This window comes from Sparus aurata, chromosome 6 (genome assembly GCF_900880675.1).
Source record: "Sparus aurata chromosome 6, fSpaAur1.1, whole genome shotgun sequence".
Classification (NCBI taxonomy): Eukaryota; Metazoa; Chordata; class Actinopteri; order Spariformes; family Sparidae; genus Sparus; species Sparus aurata.
In genome coordinates this window covers 12,590,244-12,613,097 of record NC_044192.1, presented here as the reverse complement: position 1 = coordinate 12,613,097, position 22,854 = coordinate 12,590,244, and the positions used below count along the sequence as shown (strand labels likewise).

Here is a 22,854-nt window from a genome sequence, read left to right as displayed (position 1 = left end):
CCCAAAGGCATCAGATATGTTAAATAGGTTGTCTCATACTTGATGATGTACGTTACTGTACTCTGTCGTGTTTTTATGGACAAGGGGTGAAGGATCTGATCCTCTGCTGTAGTGAAAAGTTACTAAAGACAGTTGCTCAATGAGGAACGTTCAACTGGTTATGAAGCAGCCTCAGTCTAATCCTGAAGCCTCTATATGACCTACATATGTAAACAGGACCATCAGCAAGGAGATTTCTGGCTTTTTCTGTATAGTTTTTGCAGTTCATCTTAACGCCTGACATCGGGTCGGATTCTGACTTATCGGGGATGGATAAGTCATAAAATTAAAACCATTTTTATGGTGCGGTGCTGAGGCTGAGGGGTCCCGAGGAAAGAGGCTGCTCTGTAGTCTGGTGGTCTGGCACCAAAACAAAGGTTACCTTGTTTAACCGTTGTCATCTTTTGCCCGCAGTGGCCGCCAGAATATTTTATACGTCTTCTCCAACACATTTTAGAGGGAAATATTGTACTTTTTATCTCCAAATTCATCAGGCAGCTACAGTGAAAAGTAACTTTTGAGACTAAGATGTGCATGAAATCAGTGGTTCCTAAACTGTTTGGTTTGTGTATGAATAAAGCAAAGACTGGTTGGGGTCACATTTCAGATTACTTCGAGTTGCTTGCAGTTCCACAAGGTAAGTGATTGCATTTGCAAACATCTCAATTGACTGCTAAAGACCCAAAGAGGGGAAATTATCAAGAGATGCCAGATATGTGATATTAGGACATTCCTATTATTGTCAATTTATCGATATTGGTGAAATTCAAGCCACTTAATATTGATGAAAAAGCCAAATTACTTTCATGGACTGAACAAGGACGACATCTACACACTCTGGTACAATAAGCAGCATGCATACATGTTCCCTAGAGTCTTATTGCAGCAATGAACAATAATTATTCTTCTAATCTTTAATCTAATTCTTTAATCTCCAATTCTAATCTTTGCCCACTATATTTTAGCACAGCTGCCATCCACATCTTGTATCCCTAAAATTGTCCAATATTTCATAATAAATCACAGATTAAAATCAAAAGAACAAACACAAATTTGCGTAAAATAACTTTTACCTGCTCCATTAATCACATCACAACCAACATCTAAAGAAAAAAGAGAAATTACGTGCTGGAATGTGGTGCTGAACAGACGGGATCTGTTCAGTAGTTGGTTGAGTATACGAGCATGAGGTCATGTCAGAAAAGAAGCCCGGGTTTTTTTTTTTTCCTTGTCTGGCATGAGATCAAGCAGAAAAGTGCAGTCGCTCGCTGCCCCGCGCTGCAGCTCTGTGGGCAAAACACAGCGCTTTGTTCATTTGTCCCCGAGCCAAGAGGACACATTTCTCAATAGAAACTCATTTGCTTCAACTGGGCCAGCCAACTTGAGGCTGATGTTATCTTTTATGGGGCAGCTGCAGCTCATATTCTTATAGAAATAATGGGATTTTCTTAACAGAGCCTGAAATTTGAATGAGTGAGAGAGGTTGGAAGTAACCCGTACTACTGCAGTGATGTCATCCCAGTGATGTGTGTGACTGTGAGTGCGTGTGTGTGAGTGTGTGTGCATTAACTGCATATACAAGATTTTTATGGGAAGGCAGGAGATGGGACTTCTGCTGTATTTTCTATTGAATCTCTGTCCAAAAGCAGCACTGTGTCTTTCTTTTTACCAGAACATTTGTCAGACTAAACCACAAAACTGTTTGTGGTTTGGAAACTTGGTTTAACTGAAAGGAAACTCCTTAGGGCTTGTTTTGTTTTCCTTTTTTTTTTTTTTTTAACAGTCTATAGGAACATTCTTCCTAAAGAGGTCGGGTCTTTTATGGTCCTAGTTCAGAGAAGGCTACAGAGAGTCAAACAACAAACGTATTCTTACAGCTAAAACCCAACACGTGATACAAGTGGTCCATGTGGACTGTTTCATTATTTTTTTTTTGCTTTCCATCTTGCTCTTTCACGGCCTTTAAGAGTTTCCTTATAACATGTGCTGCTAGACTAACATGAATTTGGATGTAACTTCTAGTCTGGAGGATTTCAACTGCCTGTTCAGTGATGGAAATTTGGCCATTTTGTTCCTTTATGACCACATTTGTCCCTGAATTCCTTGGTTGTTTTTACTTGGTCTCCGTTCAAAATAATAAGTAATGCCAGTGCCACAAAGGAACAGCTCCACATTGGAGGTTTGTTACTGGTTTTCGATGAGAAGATCGATGGCACGTTAACATCTCTCTGCATGGAGATGGTTAGTTTAGTTTGAAAAAAACAAATATTCCGACTGCTTTTTTGTGTGTACTTAAGTTTTTGTGCAGATTTTTTTTTTTAAAACTGCATATAATATGTTGATTGAGCTTAAATACCGATTCATCTGGTCTTCTGAAGAAGGCAAGCTGTTTCCACCTGCTTCCAGCTTTATGCTAAGCATGGCTTATTGGAAACATATTTGCTGAAGCTTTACATTTAATGAAGAAATAAGAGTGGTATCAAACTTGTCCTCGATACCAGACCTACCCAGCTCTCCACCAGAACACAAAAGCTGGTATTTTGATTGATTAGTTCCAGTCTACGTCTGTGCAAGGGAGTGGGAATACATCCTGGGGTGCCAGGAAAGTGTATTAGCTCATTGTCTGTCACCAATTTGTGAAAAAATGGCTTACAGAAGTTGTTAATCTTAAGAAATGTATCAACTTCATGTGAAAGACGAATGTCCATATAAAGATGAGGACCAAATCACAAAATCGAGGAGAGTTAATTATAGGGGTCAGTGAATGCTATGCAAACTGAAAGCGAACAAAAAAACATCCGCTAATCATGCATCAATAATCTACAACTGAAACACATAAATTTAGCCTTTCTTTGTGTCTGTATACTCTCATGACATATCTTCTTTTTTTTTTAAATCTATATAATATGTGGTGTTTAGTGTTGTTCAGTAGTTGAGCTAATGGAAGCCTCTTACCCTTGTCAATAACGTTGACCTTGTCAATGTCCAATAATGAGAATATGTTAAAGCTGTAGTCCCGCATTTATGTTACTCTGTTAGTCTTTCGGTCCTGCACTCACAGCTAATGATCAGTTTTGTCTGTTTGTCTGTTACAATAGTGTCTGACTACCGTGAAATTGAAGTTTACTGTAATGAAGTTACACCCAGTTGAACGGCTTGAGACAACCTAGCTAGAAGGGTGGCGGCAGTGCCTATAGGCCTACAATGTCCTCAAAAAATAGCACTTAGCTTGGTTTAGCATGAGCATATGCTAGCTTAACCTGGTTTGTATACGTACGGTTTATAACTAGGAAACAAACAAGATATAGTGTGTTCATTAGTTAGCTTAAGACTTACTGGCAGGTAGATTTTGCTAGTTTGACAGAGTCAGGCTAGCTGTTTCCCTCTGTTTCCATTCTTTATGCTAAGCTAACTGTCTTCTGGCTTTACCGTCATACTCATGACAGACTGATGGCCCGTTTTCATCAAACTCTGTGTGAGAAAGCAAATAAGAGTATTTTCCAGATAATCAAACGTGTTTAATTGAGCTCCAAGACTGATCCATTTGGCTTCAGGAGCTAACTTTTTTTTTTTTTTACTGTCCCGTCAACCAAATTATTTAAGGTAATGACTCAAAACATCAGATTGTTAAATTGCTGTAAACACACACAATCGGATCCAAAATGCAATCATGCGCTGTTTTTACTTACTGAACCAGGTCTGTGTTTAATCTATTTTCTTTTTTTGTTGTTGTTGCTGTTCTTCAGTGGATGCATTCAATAAGCCTGATTGCAAACAGTTTTGCCCCGCTCTCCTCTCCTCCTAGACGGTCTCTATATTTTATGGCGCTCAAGAGAAACCACAAACAGACTATGAAAAACTGCGCTGCCTCCTGGCCCTCGTCTCAGCCATCATCACCATCATCAGCCTTCTCAGTGCGGGTGGATCCATGTGGGTTGACCGGTAGCAAACAGGGATTTTTCCAGGTTCATTGAATGACAGACTCTGCACATAGATAAATGTCACTCATTCATTCCTCTCTGTTGCAGCCTGTGTTCCTTGTGTGTTGGCTCGGGGGGGTTAAAGACCTTAATTCTCCATCCAAGCCTGAAGGATGACCTCATGGGGCTCACAGCTGCCATCACCATTCTCGCAGGAGCTAATAGGAACAGCATGTAGCCTCTGGAAAGGACTACGTCTTTCTCTCTCTGTTTCCTTCTTTCGGTTTCTGTCCCCACTATTTGAATGCTAGAGAGCCAACTAACATAATTTAGTCCTCATTAGATATTTAAACTAATTTTTTTTTTCCTCTACTTTTCCCAGAAATCTCTTTTTTTCCCCCCTCCACCCAATTTCCTCAATTTAAAGCGACATCACAGAGGATAGCCTACAATCTAGAGAATACTGTACTGTTGTTTGTTAACAAGTTTCCCATTTTGGCATTATAAGGTGATGATGTTTTTTCACAAGCAACAATTTCAGCTGAAGTTGTGATAAAAACAACACTCTGCAATGCTTTGGTTTGAACAGATTTGATGGACTTTCAGTAAACAACCCACCACCTGTCTCACCTCCTACTTCAAAAAAGCAAGATGATCACAGAGAAGCAAAGAAAAACTACGATCGGTCGTGTGAAAGAGCCCAAACTGTTCTAACTTTGACTTCTCACAGTGAGAAACTGAACATAAAACTGTGGCTTCAGGGCCATTACAACATTTTGCTTAAAGAGGTCATAGTATGCTAATTTTCATGTTCAGGCTTTTATTTGGGGGTCTTACTAGAAAATGTTGACATACTCAAATTTTCAAAAAACAATATTATTTTTCTAATATGGTTCATTGCTGCAGCATCCATTAAAACACTGTGTCTTGAACGGTCCATGAGATTGATGAGATTTGCACATGCACATTACTTAACAGGGAGGATGTAGCCAATCAGAGGCAGAGTAGGGCGGGTCATGCCTACCAAGGTAGTGTGATCTAAAATAACGGCGATACAGCTGGTAACCATGGCTTCGGTACAGCCGTATATAATTTGTTATAAATATATAAATATGTGTTTTTATACAAACACATTGTGATGCACATAAGTTACAGATGTAAAGGCTCGACTCCAAACCAGGCGTTTCGAGGCTGTGCAGGAGCAGCGTGCTCTGTGGGAGAGAGTAACTCCCTTTGACGTGGACTTTGGGTTTTTGCTCTTTGCAGAACTTTTACATGCACAAAAATGCTACAAAACACATAAAAGAAAGGCAAAACCCCCAAAGCATAATATGACCTCTTTAAGTGTACATTGGGTCTTTTAATGGAAAAATAAGAGAAAAGACTTTCAGTGTTATGTTTTCATTCCTCACTTGTTCCAAACTACAGATTATTGCATCTAAATCCAAAATATTTAATATGTAACAGATGATAGTTTTGGATGTGCTTGTGCTTGGATAGTTCGGATTTTCTGTGCTAAGTTGAGTTGTACGCTTTCCTGCCGTTATTCTTTAGGTGTCAGGTTTTTACAAATGGACGATATCTGTCTTGAGGAGCACAACGCTTCACTCGCTTCAGTCATAACACCGAAAATCTGGAGCTATATTTATTCCTCCGTCGTCTCCTGACTGCTGCTCCTCTCGGCTCATTTATCGTCACAGCGACTGCGAAATCTATTTCGCTGGCTGACGGCTGCGCATTCTCCCGAAACACTGTGCATCCAATCTGATATCCCTCTGTGTGTTTTCAGCGGTTGGACCTGCGCTGGAATGTCTTGTGTAATGTGTGAGCCATATGACAGTTATTTATCAAACGGCAGTACGCTCACCCACTATCTGGGCTTTGAATCAGACCACAGTATGAACACAAGAGAGAAGACAAACTCCAGCTGAGCTACAGGCCCCAATTTTCTGTTTGGGACTTGAAATAAAACAGCAGCTTTGGGACACACCACAAGAACATTTTCATTTTTATTTGTAATAGCTGGTCCAGACGGAGATTTCTCAACAACTTTAAGACGGATTGGCTGTGAAATTTAGTACATAATATTCATAGTCCCCCTGCAATTAAACCCACAGACTTTTGTGATCCCCTGACTTGTTGTTTTCCCTTACATATCTCAAATATCGGATGGATTGACAGAACAATTTTGAAAACTTAAGAGTGATGAAGGAAGTTGGAAAATGTGTCCAACCATAACAGGAACAAAACTCAACAAAACATTACCTCGTCCGTGAAGGTACGCTTGATAGATTTCCATTAGCTCAGTGATGGTAGTTGTAACAACGAAGACAACAGCTCCCATGATCCCCTGCTACTTACCTCTTTAGTTCTGTTTCTACAGAGAGATCCCTTAAAGACTAAGTGAACACAAGATGTTATGAAAAGCCATTTTTTTAATACACATAGAAAATAATCACGTCTTAAATGGCGAAACTAACTAAAAATATTAGACCAAAAACTTCCTCTTATCAAAAAAGTATAAATGGTTAAAATAAATATTCATTTGATTCGTTTGGATTGACTGCTGGTAGAAAAGCAGGCTGATACAAGAGCTTTTGAAGGAGGACAGAGATAAAAGCAACATTTCACTCCACAGTGGCATCAGACGGATAAAGATTCCGACTGATCACAAATGTGTCCGGCTTCTTTTCTCCCCAGTATGTCGAGAGAAAACGCTGTTCTGTACAAAGTGCATTAATTATACTGCATCCTGGAAGAAAAAGATCTCTCCGTGGCTTTGATTTTGACGTGACCTTGATTCCACATTTCAACACTGCGATCTCGCTTTGTTGTAACAAGAAAAATGGTACTGACCCCCAAAAAAATAATCAAAGAAAGGAACTGATCTGTAAAGAGAGAACATCTTTAAAAGAATATAATTGTACATACTGTAATGTCGGCACTTGTATATATTGGTGGGTTTATATACAGATTAGTTTTTAGGGGGAAAGTTATGAGTCATTAAAGTGAAAATACAGGCAGCGTCTGAAAATATTCAGCTCTCCTGAGTCCCTCTTGATTTCTACTTGACCGTCACACATGTGGTCAACATCGTACGGAGGAAGAGTGAAAGGAAGCTGCCAGAAGACAATGTCCATCGATGACGCCAGCTTGATTTGTGATGTCTCTAATAACCACAGAACCAGCTGCACAGCACGGATCCCAGCACCAGTGACACCAGCTGTGCCAGTCTGTCTGTCCCGCTGGCTTCTAACTGGACCTGCTTGCTGTTAAAACCTGAGCGATGTGAGGGCTGTGTCTCCCCCGCACTGCAAAGCATCATGGGAGCCTGAAAGGAAGTGGGCCTCCTCTGCGGTCGGTCTGGACTGGACCCGTCGGTCGGCCTCTCTCCGATGAACAGCACCGGGTGTTTCCTGTGGTCCAGCTCGGTCTTGAAGAGCTCGTACTCCTTATGAGGCAGCTTGATGCCCAGCAGGGTGCACCCGTCTGTAGGAGTCAAGTCCTGCTCCACCCCAACCTCCCAGCCTCCTGCGCGACCACACTTTCCCGGCCTCGTCCCGTTCAGCATCTTCGCCGTGGGCTCCTCTGCGGCCGTGACTCTCACCTGGATGACCTTGAAGACGAGCTCAGTGGCTCCTGAGACCTTGACGGAGGGGTTTCCTTGGGCGAAGTGGCCCGAGGCTCTCAGGGTGAAGGTGGGCTGAGAGCAAGCGGGGTCGGAGTAGTGCCGGTAGATGCCCTCCCACGCATGCTGCTCGGGGTCAAAGGTGAAGTCTCGGGTGAGGAAGAGGATGTTGGGGCGGGTTTCGCAGCGCTGGCTGACCCAGCGGCCAGAAAGAGACAGAGGAGCTGCAGGGCCGCGGGGCAACACCGGAGGGCGCTGCTCTGAGGAGCGGTACACCAGGGCGCACACGGGGCAGGGGTGGATGTGATGCTGCAAAGAGTGATGGAGAGGTTAATCGGTAAGAAAACTGTGTTACAACTATGTAGCTTCTTCTGTCACTGAAATGTATCTGGGTGTATCTGTGTTGTTGAAGTGTGATGAATTAATAAATAAGTCAATAGTGCTTATTTTAAAGACACTGAATCCCAAACAGTTTTGTTGTTGAGCACTAAAGAATACAGAACAATCAGTCTTCCACATGCATTCTCTGATCAACTGAGAAATGCACAGTAATGTCTCACCATGGCGTTCTGCAGTGGCTGTTGGTATCCTGTCGGTCTGTATTGAGTCCTCTGTGTCCAGTCAGTGTGAATGTCCCCTAAGAACAGCTCCTGGACCTTCCCTCCATGTCTGTGGTGCTGCGTCTCCACCCGTATCAGTCCCATCTCCATCATGGAGAAGCCCAGCGCTTCAAGGCATCCCCTCCCCGCCCGGGTGTTGTACAGCTCGTACAGCTTCCCCGGCATCATTTGACCCAGAATCAGACCCACGCAGCTCGCAGGCAGCCTGGACGACAGCCTCTGCTTGGCCGCCACGCTGTGGACCACGATGCCCACCTTGCTGAGGTGGTGTTCAGCTTCAGTGCCCCCGCGGGTGATCCAGGAGGCCTGGCGCAGACGGAGCTTGCCCCTGATCATCAGGGAGTAGGCTGGGTCCTCGCAGCCGCTGTCGCTGTAGAAGTGCTGCAGGGCCAGGAAGTGACGGCTGGGGTGGAAGGTGTAGGAGCGGGTGAGGAACTCGGGACCGGGCCGAACTTCACATCTGAACACGGAGGAATTAAATGGTTAAGATGAGGTGATATTGGTGATACGTTCTGACATGTTTAGATTTCAGGCAGTAGTATTCTTCCATCTCCAGAGCTGTCTTTAAAAGGAACAGTTCACCCCTGTGTCAAACACATGTTTTTCCTCTCCTCTAGATTGTTCTGTTGTGAGTTGCAGCGTTTTGGAAATATCTGCCGTAGAGATGTCTGTCTTCTCTTGAATATAACGCAACTCGATGGCACTCGACTTGTTATGCTTAAAGCACCAAATAACATATTTGAAAAAAAGTCAACAGCAGCATCTCTTTCCTGAAATCATGACTCGGTTACTGAAGATAATCCAGACAAACCCGACTACATCTATCAACTGTTAACTCGCTTGTCTACCAGTATTTGCAGGCTTTCTTTCACGCGGTGTTGCTGAAAGTAAATAGTTCCTATCCTCCTTCCGAGGAAGAAGCTATTAATGTTTACATCCTGTGCTGTCACAAACACAACATCTCATCCATGATACAGATGGTGGGTGTGGTTCGGTAGAGAGAAAACATAGAACTAACAGGAAAAAGATGTATTTTGGTTTATGTACCTTTAAATCTTTTGGGGCACGACTCTGCAAAGTCTCAGCGAATCTTCATACGCAAAAAGTCACAAGTATTTCACGTCTTCATGCTGTTAATTTTCCTTTTCATAACTGAATCTTAAATCTGTTTAATGTTTAACTGACCTGGCATTCATATTTTTTTTTGGCCACTAGGGGCAGAAAAAACAAGATGAAAATACAAAACTGACATATCATCACCTTGAGTCAAGTTTCTGGCTGCCTGGCAGAGTTAAGTCCAAACTTCACTTTCTTTTTGGTCTTGTTTTTGCTAAATTATTTTTGGCTGCTCTTTGGTGCTGACCAGGTAATTGTACTCTGAGTTTGTGTGGCTTTTTTTCTTTCTGTCAACGCTGATACTAATGAAAGCAGTGAGGGTGAACCAGAACAGTGAAGTTGCAGTACAGAGAAACCATGACAATGAGGTGAGAGGAAGTGAAGAGTCATGTGGATCTCTGTGGGTTTGCAACAACAAGCGTCGCCCCTCACATGTGATCCTCGGTTTTCACTGTGCAACGGTGCAAAAACTGGATCAAATCGATAGTTTGCTATTTGTTAAATCCTTCTACGACAACATACAAAAAAATTCACCTTGTCGACACCCATGTGCCGTCCACTCTTGGGGGCACGTCTGCTGTGATTCTCACTCTGTCCTGTAGGTGGCGGTACTGGCAGCCCTGCTCCCACTGCAGGCTCTCACTGAGGTTGGAGGAGGAAGTGAAGGAGGCCGTGGGCACCTCCCATAGTTTACTCCCAGTTCCAGCCACAAACACAGCTTAAGAGGAAGAGAGAGTCAGAAAACTTTGAGTAAGTAATCACAGTTATCCCGTCAGATAAACACACTTAGAGTTTTGGAGCTCCCATTTCCTCCATCCACCAAAAACAGAGATGATTACCGGCCTCTTGAGGGAAGATATAATTGTCATCAGGGAACATTCACATCTTCTCCCTGTTACGTCTAAACACAATTGTGGCTGACTGCAAGCTGTTTCAGGGCTGTCATTTTGTTAAATTTCCCATGTAATGAGTGGAGAGTGGGCGCTATAGAAACCGTACATAGCAGCGAGTCAGGACGTTAGCCGCGGCGCAGAACGCTTTGGCTCGTCACTGCAATCAGCATGCAGCTGCCTTGTTTCTGGGCTTGCTCGGAGGCAGAAGGTGTGTTCGGAGGTGATTGGAGCGTTTGTGTGCACATCAGCACCTGCACCAGAGTAAGTTCTTTTGTATTTCTAAGCATACAGTGGGTCACTGACAGCAGCAGGCCAGCCGAGCCAAACACATCTGTTGATAATATGATTCACAAAACACTCAAAATGATGAATGTTCCCGCGTTGAGTTTTCCCAAACACTGGCAGTTAAGTTAATCCAAATGAAAGCATTATTCACTCGATAACATTTATTGACCTGACACGTGCACATCTGCAATCTTTCAGCCTGTCAGTGGTCATAACTGCGCTCTCTGCTCCACCCACGGAGATGTGCGAGTTGGCAACACAGCGAGCGGGATTTTTCTGATTGCACCCTCACGGCTACAACGTGAGGAAGCCCGTTGGGGTCTGTCCTGGCAGTGTGTGCATCTCTGTGTGTGTGAAAATGATGGCTTCAATTTCATCCTCCCAAAACAAATGTCAGAAAGCTGTGGATGAGCTCTCACAGACGCCTCCCTCTCCTGTTTTCTCTCTGACTTTTTATCTGTTTTTAGTGTCACACTCTTCCGCTCCCTTTTATTCTTAAACGGTGAATTTACACACTTTGGTTTTTGGTCACACTAAACAAATTGGATCTAACATGTTAGACGGCGAGCTTTAGAGATGCTGGAATACAGATTTTGTTTCCTCTGGACAGAATCAGATTAGCTGATTCGCCTGAATAAATGTTGCCAGAGTAAACTGTGTCTTGTGACAACGCCTCGCTTACAGTCTGGTTACGTTTTGGAACAAAAACCTCTCTGGTAGGGTTTGTAAAATATTGTATTTTGGCTTGAATACCTGTTGTGGCTGCCACAAAGCTGGCTGTAAATTGTCTCGAGCTCCTTCAATATTTCCACTGGTTTCACACTTACAGATGTTGAAACGCAGTCTCAAACTGTGGTCACTGGCTTGGCAGCCTTCACTCCTGTAACACCACCGTCCCCTCCAAGTCCAGATATGAAAGTCAGTACATAAACATGCAGAGTTCGGAAGTAACGAAGCTCAAATACTTTGTTACCGTACTTAAGTAGGTTTCTACGGTATCTTTACTTGCATTCATTTGTCTGACAACTTATTTTTAGTCCCTACGTTTAACACAAATATCTGTATTTCCAACTCCTCTCATTCTCAAAACAGGCTTGTGGCTTTAGTTTTAATGTGTTTAACGAGGTGAAGGAGGTAACTGGACCGAAACGGACACAGAGGGAGACCCGAAGAGGAAGCAGAGGCATCTTAGTGTTGCTGTCGATGAAACCTCCGCCACCTCCGTTAAGGTTTTGCCACAACGACCTCTCGTTAAGGGTAAGGAAGCGATCGTGTCTTGGCCTTCAAATAGCTGTTTTGGTCGCCACAAACATTGTTGGAGGTGTCCCATCAAAAATATCTGTTTTTCGTCCACACAAACATGGCTCGAAGTTGTCTTGAGGTCTCCTTTAAAAAATATCCGCTGGTTTCACACTTACAAATGTTGAAACACAGTCTCAAACTGCGGTCACTGTCTTGGCAGCCTTTACGCCTGTAGCTCCAACACCAGCCCCTCCACCTCCCAACAGTCCGCTCATAAACATGAAACGCCATGTGACATATTTTACAGAAATGTTACCGGTCAACGTTTTATTCCAGCAACAGGGCTCGTTCTCCAATGTTTCCAGTCTATATGCTAAGCTAACATGAAGCTAGGCTAAGCGGCTGTGGCCTTACACCAATCTCATATTTGTCCGTTTAATGTATCAGTCTTTTCATCCAACTCGAGAAAATGTGGAGCTTTTGCTTTGAGTCAGCGTCTCCAGCTTCTCTTTCTCCTCCCTCCCTTCTCCCTTTACTCCCCTCAGCTCTCACATTCTTCCTCTCACTTTCTCAACTTTCTCCCGAGGTCATCTGCGGTGGAGAGCTTTATGGGTGTAATCTCACTCCACTTTTCTCTCATTTGACTTTAGATGCACTTGGGGAGAACATCACCTGTCGAGACTCCAGTTGAGCTGGGAGTCGGCCGTCGAGCCACAGATCGGTTTTGCGCTCGTTCGACTGAGCAGATGGGATTTGAAGGAAAATTGGGACTTGGAATGGAAAGTGTGCGACTTGCTGATGTATTCTTTTTTTCTTTTTCTCCACGGAAAGGCTCCAAGATGGCGGCTGAGTGATCGGCGTTTATTAAACTTGTTAGTGTCAGAGGGCGGATATTTTCTGTTCCCCTCACTCTTGGAATGCTTCCCATATGCTGACCACAACCACAGACATGTGTGCAGCTCAGTCATTTCCAAGCATCATTCCACCTGATAAACACACACACACACACACACACACATATGCAGAGTTTGGCCTGTTTGAGTCGCAGACCGCAAAAACCAGATTAAAGCTCAAGGCACATTTCTCCTCATTGGACCAGCACGTCAGTTTGTTGATATGATTAATACTCTTTTTTCCTGTCATAGTCATTGAAACATGTTTGCAATTTTCCCCACGCGATGATGTGTTTGTTTATGCTCCGTGTCACTGCAGCTGGCGAGGGAACCCGGTCAGTCGGACACAGCTGGGCTCCCACGGGAGTGCTCGGAGCAGAAAAATACTAATCAGGATTAATTAATTTCCCCCCGCTCCTTGCAAGTCGTCCAATCGGTCTGTTTTGTGTTATCCAGCCCTTTGTAGCTGCGTGCAACATGCTGCCTAAGTGTTTCCTCACACACAGTTCAATGAATGGACAGAGTCACAGTGTGTGTGTGTGTGTGTGATGTGGACCCATTTTCTGGTTGCTATATTTGAGTTTCTGTTTTTGCCAAAGCTTTTCTATAGTGTTCCTTGAGGTCACTTGTCATTCTGCCCCCTCTCCCTCTCTTGGATCTCTCTCCAGTCGGGCATATGGTTGCGTTTACTAAAAGAGCACTCTCATAAAAACAGTGCTTAGTAAAACAAAATTGCTCATCGTGGGCTTTTTTATTTAAGTATTCTTCTACCAAATAGCCTATTCCAACCACAAGCAAGGCGATGTTGTAATACATATGATAATATCCAACCCCTCATCTCAATTTGGTGGAGATGGGGGACCATTTTAGTTGATTCACTTCCTACACAGGCAGTCAGATATCATTAGTTTTACCCTGAAAGGCTTCCCACTGATTTATTTTTCCACTATGGGCTCTAAAAACCTCACCATGATGCAGCCTGCACCTCCCTGACACTGTAGGGAGCTCGATGCATCCTCCAGAAATAGATTTTGATTTATTTTAACCAATAAAACTTGCTGATTAAATACTGATTCCAATGTTGCCAGTTTATTAGGTACGCCTGTTTAAAACTAATGAAGTCCAACAGCCATGCGAGAAATCCTAAATTCATTAAGGTTATGATGTTCAGTTCTTCTATTGGGTTATAGCCTCCCTTCATTGATATAAATGAGGCGGCCACACATGCTGTATACATATGTAGATTTTAGGTTCGCCTAGAATTGCTCGTTTCTTAGAGTTATGTCGGCGTCAAACATTAAAGCTTTTCACACAACTGTGATTAAACTAATCAGTGTGATCTGTGAGGCTTTTGGTGAAACTGACACAGATGTTGGGCTTCATGCAGCCTCATAATTAAAAGATAACAGAAAGTTGATGCAGTGCAACAACAAGCGTTTACCCAAATTAATGTTAATTCAAGATTTACAGAACTAAAACCATCTCACAAACATCTGTAAACTTCACAGGAGTCAAGGCTCGACATGTTGTGATGAATAGTTTAATGAGTAGGTACAAGTATCACAGGACTCCCCACATTACAAGTGTAGTTTGTAAAATGTGGCCAGAATTCGTAGGTGTTTCTAAGATCATAGGGGGTCAACACACTGTACAGTAGCATTAACAAGTAACTGACAGCTGCTGCTCTTTGCTAGCCACCGTTAGCTGGAGAGAGCTACCGTTAGCCACTGTAATAAGCTCACGGCTCCGTTAGCTGTGGAGCTTGTCTGGACCAGAACCTTGTTTCACGGGGAACATGGCTTGACACCAAACTGGGCTGAAGACAGCTTTGCTTGTGCAAACTTTTAATGTGTTGCAGAAATACTTCAGCATGCATGGTCAGACACTGACATTGATCAGATTTTAGATACGAAATGCAGAGTTTTGATATATTTAGCACGTTACATTAGATCAGATGTGACAAATCGCAGTGTTAATTTTGGCAGAATTCTTCTTAGTTTGAGTCATTTCTATCCTTCATGGCTTTTGTCAGCTTTTATGGTCTTCTTTCTTTATCTCATTCGATCAGGCTAATAAACCTCGGCATAATCAGCGGCTCCATGTTTTGCAGATTTCTTTTTCGACCGCGCCAGACAGTTTGATCGGGCTTTTTGTAGCTTGTACTTACAAATACTACCATTAAAAATCGCACTGAAACAATTAATCCTTTAATATGCGTGCCTGGCTTCAGATCTAAGAACTCCCTCCCAAACATCTTCCAGATAAACTGCGTCTTTGACAAGTTAATAACTGAAATAAATGAAACTCCAATTCCCTCTTTGTGTTTCTCTCCCTCCGCTAAACCGAGAAAAGAGCTGTTCTGGAGACACACAGATGTAAACTGCTGAGGCATCGGGTTAGCTTTAAATAATAATAATCAGAATACATTTTTGCACAGAGTGGCTGGTTTCGTCCTCTTACATCAGAAGCTTGTTAAAGGCCAGTATGAAGAGGAGGACTGATTACAGCACACAAGGTACAGGTTACAACAAAACATGTTTGCTCATTTTGCTGCCAAGAGCCACGTCTAATAGATGGTTAGAGACGTCCTCTCCTGATTTCATCATTAAGAGCGGCTGATCGTCCCTGGTTTGTCCTCCTGCAGTGCTGTGAATCTCCCACCAGGGGTCAGCGCAGCAGCCTGTGACCTGCGTGTGGTCTGTAGGTCAGTCTGTCATCACCACCAACACTGCCGCTGCCACCGGCCTTCGCCTCATCTGACTGATGGTCGGCCAAAGTAATCTACCTGTCTTTGAGCTCCTATATTCATCCTGTCTCCAAACACACACACACAAACATACACACATGCATGCACGTTGACAAAAACACACTGCACACATTGATTTACAGGCCGGCTGCAGAAGGGATACCATTTATAAAAAGACCTCCAGGCTGCACTCTGTTTGTTTGTTTGCGTTTGTGATTATGGTTTGGCAGCCGTCGCTCTCCTTCTCTCATGTCTCATCCACAGCGCCAACGTCAAAATACAGTTTTTATGTACTTCTTTATTTGGAGCCATCCTGCAAAAACAAGAACCAGATCCAGGTACTTTTCGATTCGGGGGGAGGGGATCAAGTGCTGGGGGTTTAAGCCTCGTTCATTAGAGAGAGACGCCTTTGTCTGCTTCAGAGACGCTTGAATCGTTAAACCTAGCCGAGTGGAGGCGAAAGAAAGTATCTATTTTGTTGCAGAGGAACCGATGGCATAGCAGCACCGATCCCTCCATGTGTTCCAGTATTTTAACTGCTTCCTCATGTGTTTCCTCCTTTTTTCACTACATCCTCACCCCATTTCTCTACCCCCCCCAGTGTCCCGTAAAGCCACTTTCTCATCTCTTTTTGCCTCAGTGCTGCAGGACAAAACCCTCAAAACTGTCCCTGAGGTGCCCGTGCCCTCCTAACCCCTCCTCCCCCACTCCCTCCACTGATTACAGCTCCCCCTCCTCTGATGAAAAAAGCCACAATGTTTACGGCTCATTTCTCCTGGATGGATTTCAGATTCCTCCCCTCTTTTTTCCCCGTCTTTGTTTCATTTTTTTCTCTCTCCCTCTTCCTCTCTCTGTCTGTCTGTCAGTGGTTGATGAGGTGAATGGAGTTGGTCAGGAGGATGTGCGGTTGGAGGATGGTGGAGCCGGGCCGGAATGACAAGATTAGTGAGGTGCATGCGTGTGAGCGTGAGCGATGCTACGGTAGCCCAGCGATCCGGCTCGTACCACATTTTTAGGTGACTGCTGCGCATTTTTCATCGTTCACAGCTGCTTTTTCAGGCGCTGAAACATTCTGGATCGGAGATTCCCAACATTTTTTGCCGCAACTTGCATATGTCTTTAAAATAAGTCGCATGGAGTGAATTTCCACTTTTAAAATCTTTGAACGGAAATGTGTGTGGCAAAAACACTCTTGTCTTCTTTCTTCACAAACCCTCAGTTTTATGTTTTTTGCCCCATAGAAATGTCCGTATCCCGAGGTGATGAAGATAACATTCACAAACGCTATTTGTGGATAAAATTATTTTCTTTAAAAAAATAAATAAAGCTATACTAATTTGAAAAACAAGGACATTGCTCACAATAAGTTATCTAATGTTGCCACACGGATGTTTCAGACAAGACGCCGTTCTTCAGCTTGTGTTATTGATACATTTCTTACAGTAACATGATCAAATCGGTGGTCCGTCGCTTTGAAACAGTTCTGGATCATGCTGCGAGACACATCACAGATTGTTTCCAATCGATAGATTGTCGCCAAAGCAATGTCAAAAACTGAGCACCAAATTCTCACAATTTGACCCTCAGACTAACCAATCAGGATACGACATGAAATGATGCAGAATGTACGGGCTGGTGTCGCAGGATAAAAACCACAAACCAAAGCAACAGAGGCGAAACTCAAAAAGCACAAAAAGGCTGCATTTTCAAAACGTTCGGACGCTGGGATGATGTGAGCTGATGACGCGTCCCTGCTCTTTGATCTACGACGCATTCCTTTGTGATTGTGACCAAGATTTCGTCAGACTCGTCTCCCACAGCGCGTCAAACTTACACAATCGCAAAAATCTGAAGGCGTCTGAAGACAGCAAACACATCAAACCCCAACTTGAAATACTTGTTACCAAAAAAGAATAAATCACACACAGTATTGTGTTCCTGCCCGGCTCTGTCAGGGACTGAAGGCTACCAGAAAGCATGCAAAGTATTTCTGAATTTCATCTGACCCAGGCCTTCTCGCTGCAGCACCCCGTTTCTCTCTCCTCCCTCCACCCTTTGTCGCCAAAGTCAGGCGAGGGTCAGGCTGATTTAGAGGTTTTTCAAAGAACATGGGGTCTCTCGTGTTATTCTAACCCCGAGTCCCCCTTCCTTTTTTGGGCTTTATCCCCTAGCGTCTGACAGCGGTCTCCCGGACCAGGAGTATCCCTGTGTCCCCGGGGCAGCGCATGGACGACTACTGTTGTCTTTTCATCACAGTTTAAGCTAGTTAATCCGGCGGCCTCGTTTATTTAGACAAGGGATCTACAGGAGTTTGCCCAGCGGACGCTGCTGCCAGTTCAACTGTGGTTAGCGAACTCTGGCTCCCGTTCACAGAGCAACAACACACACATGGTCCTGCTGCATCTCACACCCTCGTCATTAATACAACAGCTGCCACATGGAACCAACACATCCACCTATGATGTCATTCAAACTTCTGCTGATGGACGCACTCAGTACGTTTACATGCACAGCTTAGTTGGATTACAGCCATAGTTCGACTATGCTACTCAACCAGACAACTGCAATTATCCGAGTATACATCGGATTATTGGGCTGGAGCATGTCATACCCCGGTACGCTAGGTGGCGCTGTACCCATTTCAACTAGTGGTAACACAGCCACCTCCGGCTGACCTCTTTACGTCACCAGCTGCATCGGCATTCAAGAAAGATGGCGTAGAAAGAGCGAGACGAAGCTACATCTTTGTACATTTCGTATATGGTGTACATGATAATTACACAAACTAGGTGCACAATGGCGCTCTTTCTTGCGGTGATTTCGGAGGAAAGACACCGCCGCCACCGTCCGTCTACTTCTGGCTCAAGGCCCCGGCGAAAAAATCTTGTGCCTCGCAGAACGCAAAATCCGATCCGATCTGATGGAATGTATACATGCAGGAGTAATGCGACTATCAATCGAATAATCTGGGTGTTTAATTCGACTATGAGAAATCCGATCCGGTCCGATTTTAGTCAGACTAAGGTGTATACATGCATCTTAAAGATCCGATCAAAGTCGGACTAACACAGTAATTCGTTTTTCCTTGAGTGTCATGTAAAGGCACTGACTGTGGTTCCGACTATTCATAGACAATAGAGAGGATTCCGGATTTATAATAGCACCTGACGTGCATTGTGGTGTCTCCTCTTGGTTGATGGACGCGGTGGATGAGATATAGATAGTGGACAGGGGAAGTTGATGGTCCATTGATGTTTTTGAGATGCGATTACATCCGTTTCACCTTAATCCAAAAGCTCGGTTTGGAGACATTTTTAAGAATCCGGTCGGCGGCTGTTTCACAAAGTTGGACAGTTTAAAAGTTGGACGAGGACCGCCAAGAGGCCGAAAGAGCCACACCGCATCCAAGGTTTAATTTATATGAAAATGATGAGGTTACATAAATATTCCCATCCACCCCGATTTGATTCAGTTTAGGAAATGAAACATAAAACAGGAAATTCTTTCATCCAAGGATCCACTCGGCCTTATCCAAATACGCGCTGTGGTCTCCTCTGTACGGCAGATTGGTCACTTTTATCTTTCGCGGACACTCCATCAAGTGAGACAGAACTCCACGAATCAAAGAGCGTTTTCAGCTTTACAGTCAAAGTTTGGGATCAAAAGGTGCTCAGTGAATCGAGTTGGTCACTGGCTTGGGAAGCGTTCCCTTCACAGAAATGACATTACACCTGTCAAAGTTAATCTGAGAACTACTTAAACGATCTGTCTTTTTGATTTTATGACCAGTTTTCTGCTCTGTTCGGGCTGCTCCGCTTCTTGCTGCATCTGTTTAGGGCCAGTGACTCAACCTCGCCTGTCTCCCCTCCTCGGCTCGAGCTGTGAAAAAGAAAACAGTTCCCAGATACCAGCCTGCCAGTCTACCACTGAAGCAGCTAGAGAGGGAGGGAGGGAGGGAGGGATGGAGGGAGGGAGGGAGGGAGGAGGGATGGAGGGAGGGAGGGGGTGATGATGATTATAACTGGGCAGATGCCTCCTCCTGCTCATCAACCTAACCAACCCTGATGGCCAAAATGCTGCGCTTCCGCGATCGAGGCTGTGGCGGCTGGACAATCGGCCCCGCAGCGGCCCGAGGTAAGGTTGGTAATGGCTGTCTCCTGTTATTCTAACCATTAACATAATGGCAACATTAGTTCCAGGGCCACGCTTCCCTGCTCCTAGGGAACCATTGTTTAAAGGCACCAGCCGGAGCTTTTCAAGACTCCTCCAGTGGCCACAGATCCGACTGACGCTTTGAAGAGGAGAGTATGAACACAGACCGACTATTCATAAGTCTAAACGTCAGCGTAGGTCTTTTATTTTTCAAAGTGCTGATCCACATGCCGAATTGTGACAAATTGGCTGATAACTTCCTCGCAATTATGAGTTTGTCTGCGTTAATCTCTTCCTTTTTGTCCCGCCATGTGTTCTTTAAGCTAAATCCGCAAGTGTTCAGCTGATTTCTCACATGAGAGAGCGTTTATCTCCTTTTTTTTTCTTCCTTTTTCATGCTGGAAAAGCTTTGGATTAAAGGAGGAAATCGGCTTCAATCTTTTAAGATCAGATACTAAATGCGAAAGATTTACACCACAGAAAGTTATTCCCATACTTAGGAATAATGATCTAAATAGTTAAATTGCATTTCTTGACCCCAAAACACTAAGCTTTCTTAATATTTTAAATCATTTCTCTTCAGAAGTTTGAGCAAAATCAAACTAAAGAAAATCTGTCTTTGTCAGTGAAAGCTCCACAAATTCCGTGGACAGAAATCTGTGGATTCATGCAAGTAATTTAAGGCAAACTGTATATTTTGAAAAGTTGTTTAGACAGCTGTAAGGCTCATAAAAACACACTCAGATCCTGCAGACAGTGCCTGGACTCACCTTGCCACAGCCACAGCAGCCAGACTCCCCTCAACAGGTGACTGAAACGTCCGCTTGACATGTCTCCGGCTTCCGCACACTTCATTCACACACTCTGCTCGGAAAACAAACTTTGATCCTCGGGGGGGAAAATCCAAAGCACAGAGAGGCTCCTGTCAACAAGAGACGATCATGTAGGATATCACCATGACACGAGCACATATATGATGAGTCCAGTAATCCCCCTCAGATGAAAACTCCTGTTCAGCCAGCAAACTTTCTTTTCTCTTTTCCTTCTTCTACCTCCACTTCATGACTTCCATGGTCTGACAAGAAAGTCCTCAGTTGGAACAACACGCTTCATGCAACTTCTACACACTGGTGCTTTCCTTAAGTTGGTTGTGGGGGAGAGTAAATGCTCTCTCTCTCTCTCTCTGTGTCTCTCTAACCCCCCTCTCTCAATCACACACACACACACCGCGGCCTCACTACTGTGCAGCACTGTGGAGCTGTTCCACCCGATGCATGTGCAGCGAGTGTGTGTGTGTGCATGTAAGCAGGAGTATTTTGTGTGTGTGTGCGCACTCCTGTCTGCCTCTTATAGTTTTGAGCTGAGAGGAGGGAGTAAGAGAGGGAGAGAGAGAGAGAGAGATGGAGGGAGGGCAGAGATAGAGAAAGTTCAGTGTGTGTGTGTGTGTGTGTGTGTGTGTGTGTGTGTGTGTGTGTGTGTGTGTGTGTGTGTGTGTGGAGGAGGGGGTTTGAGCTTCCTAAAGTGAAGGCTCTCGGGAGCTTTTGGAGCAAGGTGCAAAAGTGCAGCGCTGAATAGGAGTTTAATGCTGCAGCCTCACTGTTAGTCGACCATCTGATGGTACAGATAGATCACAACAAACTAAAATATATCAACATATTTTTCTCTTATTGGTTTTTTTATTGTCCTTCTTTTTTAAGCCTCAAATCCAATTTAAAGACATAGTATGTAACATTTCTGCATTAATTGTCAACCATCAACCAGACCTGTTTTTTCATTGAGTTGTGTACTTTTATAATCCTAAATGTTTCCAAAAATAATCACAATTTTATTCAAGTTGACTGTACGTTTCATTTGGTTGCATGTTGCTTTAACTTTAAACTAGGAAACATTAAATGATACATCAGACAGAGAGAAAGGAAGTCGGCAAATGTGACTAAAACCCAACATGAATAAAAGCTTCACATCGCCCATGATCTTTTCTGCTTCAGTCAAGTAAAAAAGGGACCCTGCAAATTACTAAACATGAGCATCAGAATCTGTCAAGTAAATGTGCCAGATTTAGCCATACAGGCATATTTTCAGCTGGAGTCTCTGGCAGGTTGATGGACATACAAAGCACACCAGCACATAAAAACACATAAGCATTTGAACACAGACGAAAACGCCACCTGTCGCTTCTCTCCCGGTGGACACCTCTCCACTCCCCACCTGCCATGTCTTGTTTATGAGGTCATAGTCCTGATCAGAGCCGTTGTAAATCGCCTCCATCCTGTAGTCAAACTCCTCGTGTCCATGTGACGATGACCATAATTTCCAGTACTTCCAGATGTCTGCCATTCTTCAAACTTCTGGCGTGTCCTATGGTCTTCTCAACTGAACTTCTGGCTACACTGCCCCCCACCATTTCTGGTGGTACTGCCCTATATCTTTAGGATCCATAAGCTTTCAGAAAACCAACACAAATACGGATTAAATGAACACAAAGTACAGGCTGAGGGTTTTGTCTGCATCTGTATATGTAAATAACATTGATCCTAAATAAGCCTTTGGACACATTGGGATATCCTCTAGAACAGCAGCATGTCTACATGTCTTGTTTACTCTGGTCAATGCACAGACCTCCCTGTTCCCTGAGTTTTCATCGGAACTGTTCCACCAAAGAAATACTCTCAATGAAAACTGTTGACAGTGAGGTCTGTGGCTTATTGTGAGTAATGGGAACACTGTGTCCGGGAAAAGATGCCGCTGTTGATTTTTTATAATTCTGTCAGAACCACAAATTAAATTCTATTCAAATCCATTTTATTGGTGCAAATAAAACACACAAAACTCACAACACTCACACACACAAATCTGCGGTGCTGGATACCACTAGAGGTGAGAGGGAGGGTGTGTTTTTTTTTTGTTCATTTGGGCGGACCGACCATTTAAGTTGAGGGAAGATCAGCAGCATGAAACGTCTGCGTGAGCTCGAACGTGTGCAGCAGCTGCACAAACCCATATCACAGCCCATTAGAAGGGCACAAGCACACACAGACGCTCCAGTCACACTGATTCATTGGCTCTGCATACACATGTGGTCTGACGGTGCTGTTGACACTGTTGACCGCCGCAGAGGTAAAGACGGGTTTCAAAAGAGCCTGCCAAGAGAGAGTTGGCAGCATATCTGCGACGGGTGGGCTGACCAGAGCCCTGGCACACAGTCAGGGGCGCATACACTCCCGACACCATCACACACGCAGCCAATGACCAACGCAAGTGGGCTGAGTAATTTTACCACCGGCACTGTGTTTTATATGGCAGATCTGTTATGCATCATC

At 44.0% G+C, this 22,854-nt stretch overlaps 1 protein-coding gene across 2 annotated transcripts; it reads right to left on the bottom strand.

Annotated features, from left to right (window-relative positions):
- Positions 1 to 5,955: 5,955 nt before the first annotated feature.
- On the bottom strand, positions 5,956 to 20,872 carry apcdd1l (adenomatosis polyposis coli down-regulated 1-like). 2 transcript variants are annotated; one of them, XM_030418594.1, is made up of 4 exons: positions 20,305 to 20,872; positions 9,858 to 10,041; positions 8,148 to 8,667; positions 5,956 to 7,896 (listed from the first exon to the last, which is right to left on the bottom strand). In XM_030418594.1, the coding sequence occupies exons 1-4, from the start codon at positions 20,387 to 20,389 to the stop codon at positions 7,129 to 7,131; spliced, it is 1,557 nt and encodes a 518-aa protein (XP_030274454.1). In that variant the 5' UTR covers positions 20,390 to 20,872; the 3' UTR covers positions 5,956 to 7,128. The 2 variants fall into 2 exon arrangements, with proteins under 2 accessions (XP_030274454.1, XP_030274455.1); XM_030418595.1 differs by lacking the exon at positions 20,305 to 20,872 and adding an exon at positions 10,163 to 10,352.
- Between the last annotated feature and the right edge of the window lie 1,982 nt (positions 20,873 to 22,854).

Excerpts from the sequence above, each read along its gene's own strand:
- apcdd1l (XM_030418594.1), bottom strand. The coding sequence starts at position 20,389 with ATGAAGTGTGCGGAAGCCGGAGACATGTCAAGCGGACGTTTCAGTCAC. Across the intron at positions 10,042-20,304 it reads GCTGCTGTGGCTGTGGCAAG|CTGTGTTTGTGGCTGGAACT; the intron begins GTGAGTCCAGGC and ends CTTCCTCTTAAG. Across the intron at positions 8,668-9,857 it reads GGCACATGGGTGTCGACAAG|ATGTGAAGTTCGGCCCGGTC; the intron begins GTGAATTTTTTT and ends CTCCGTGTTCAG.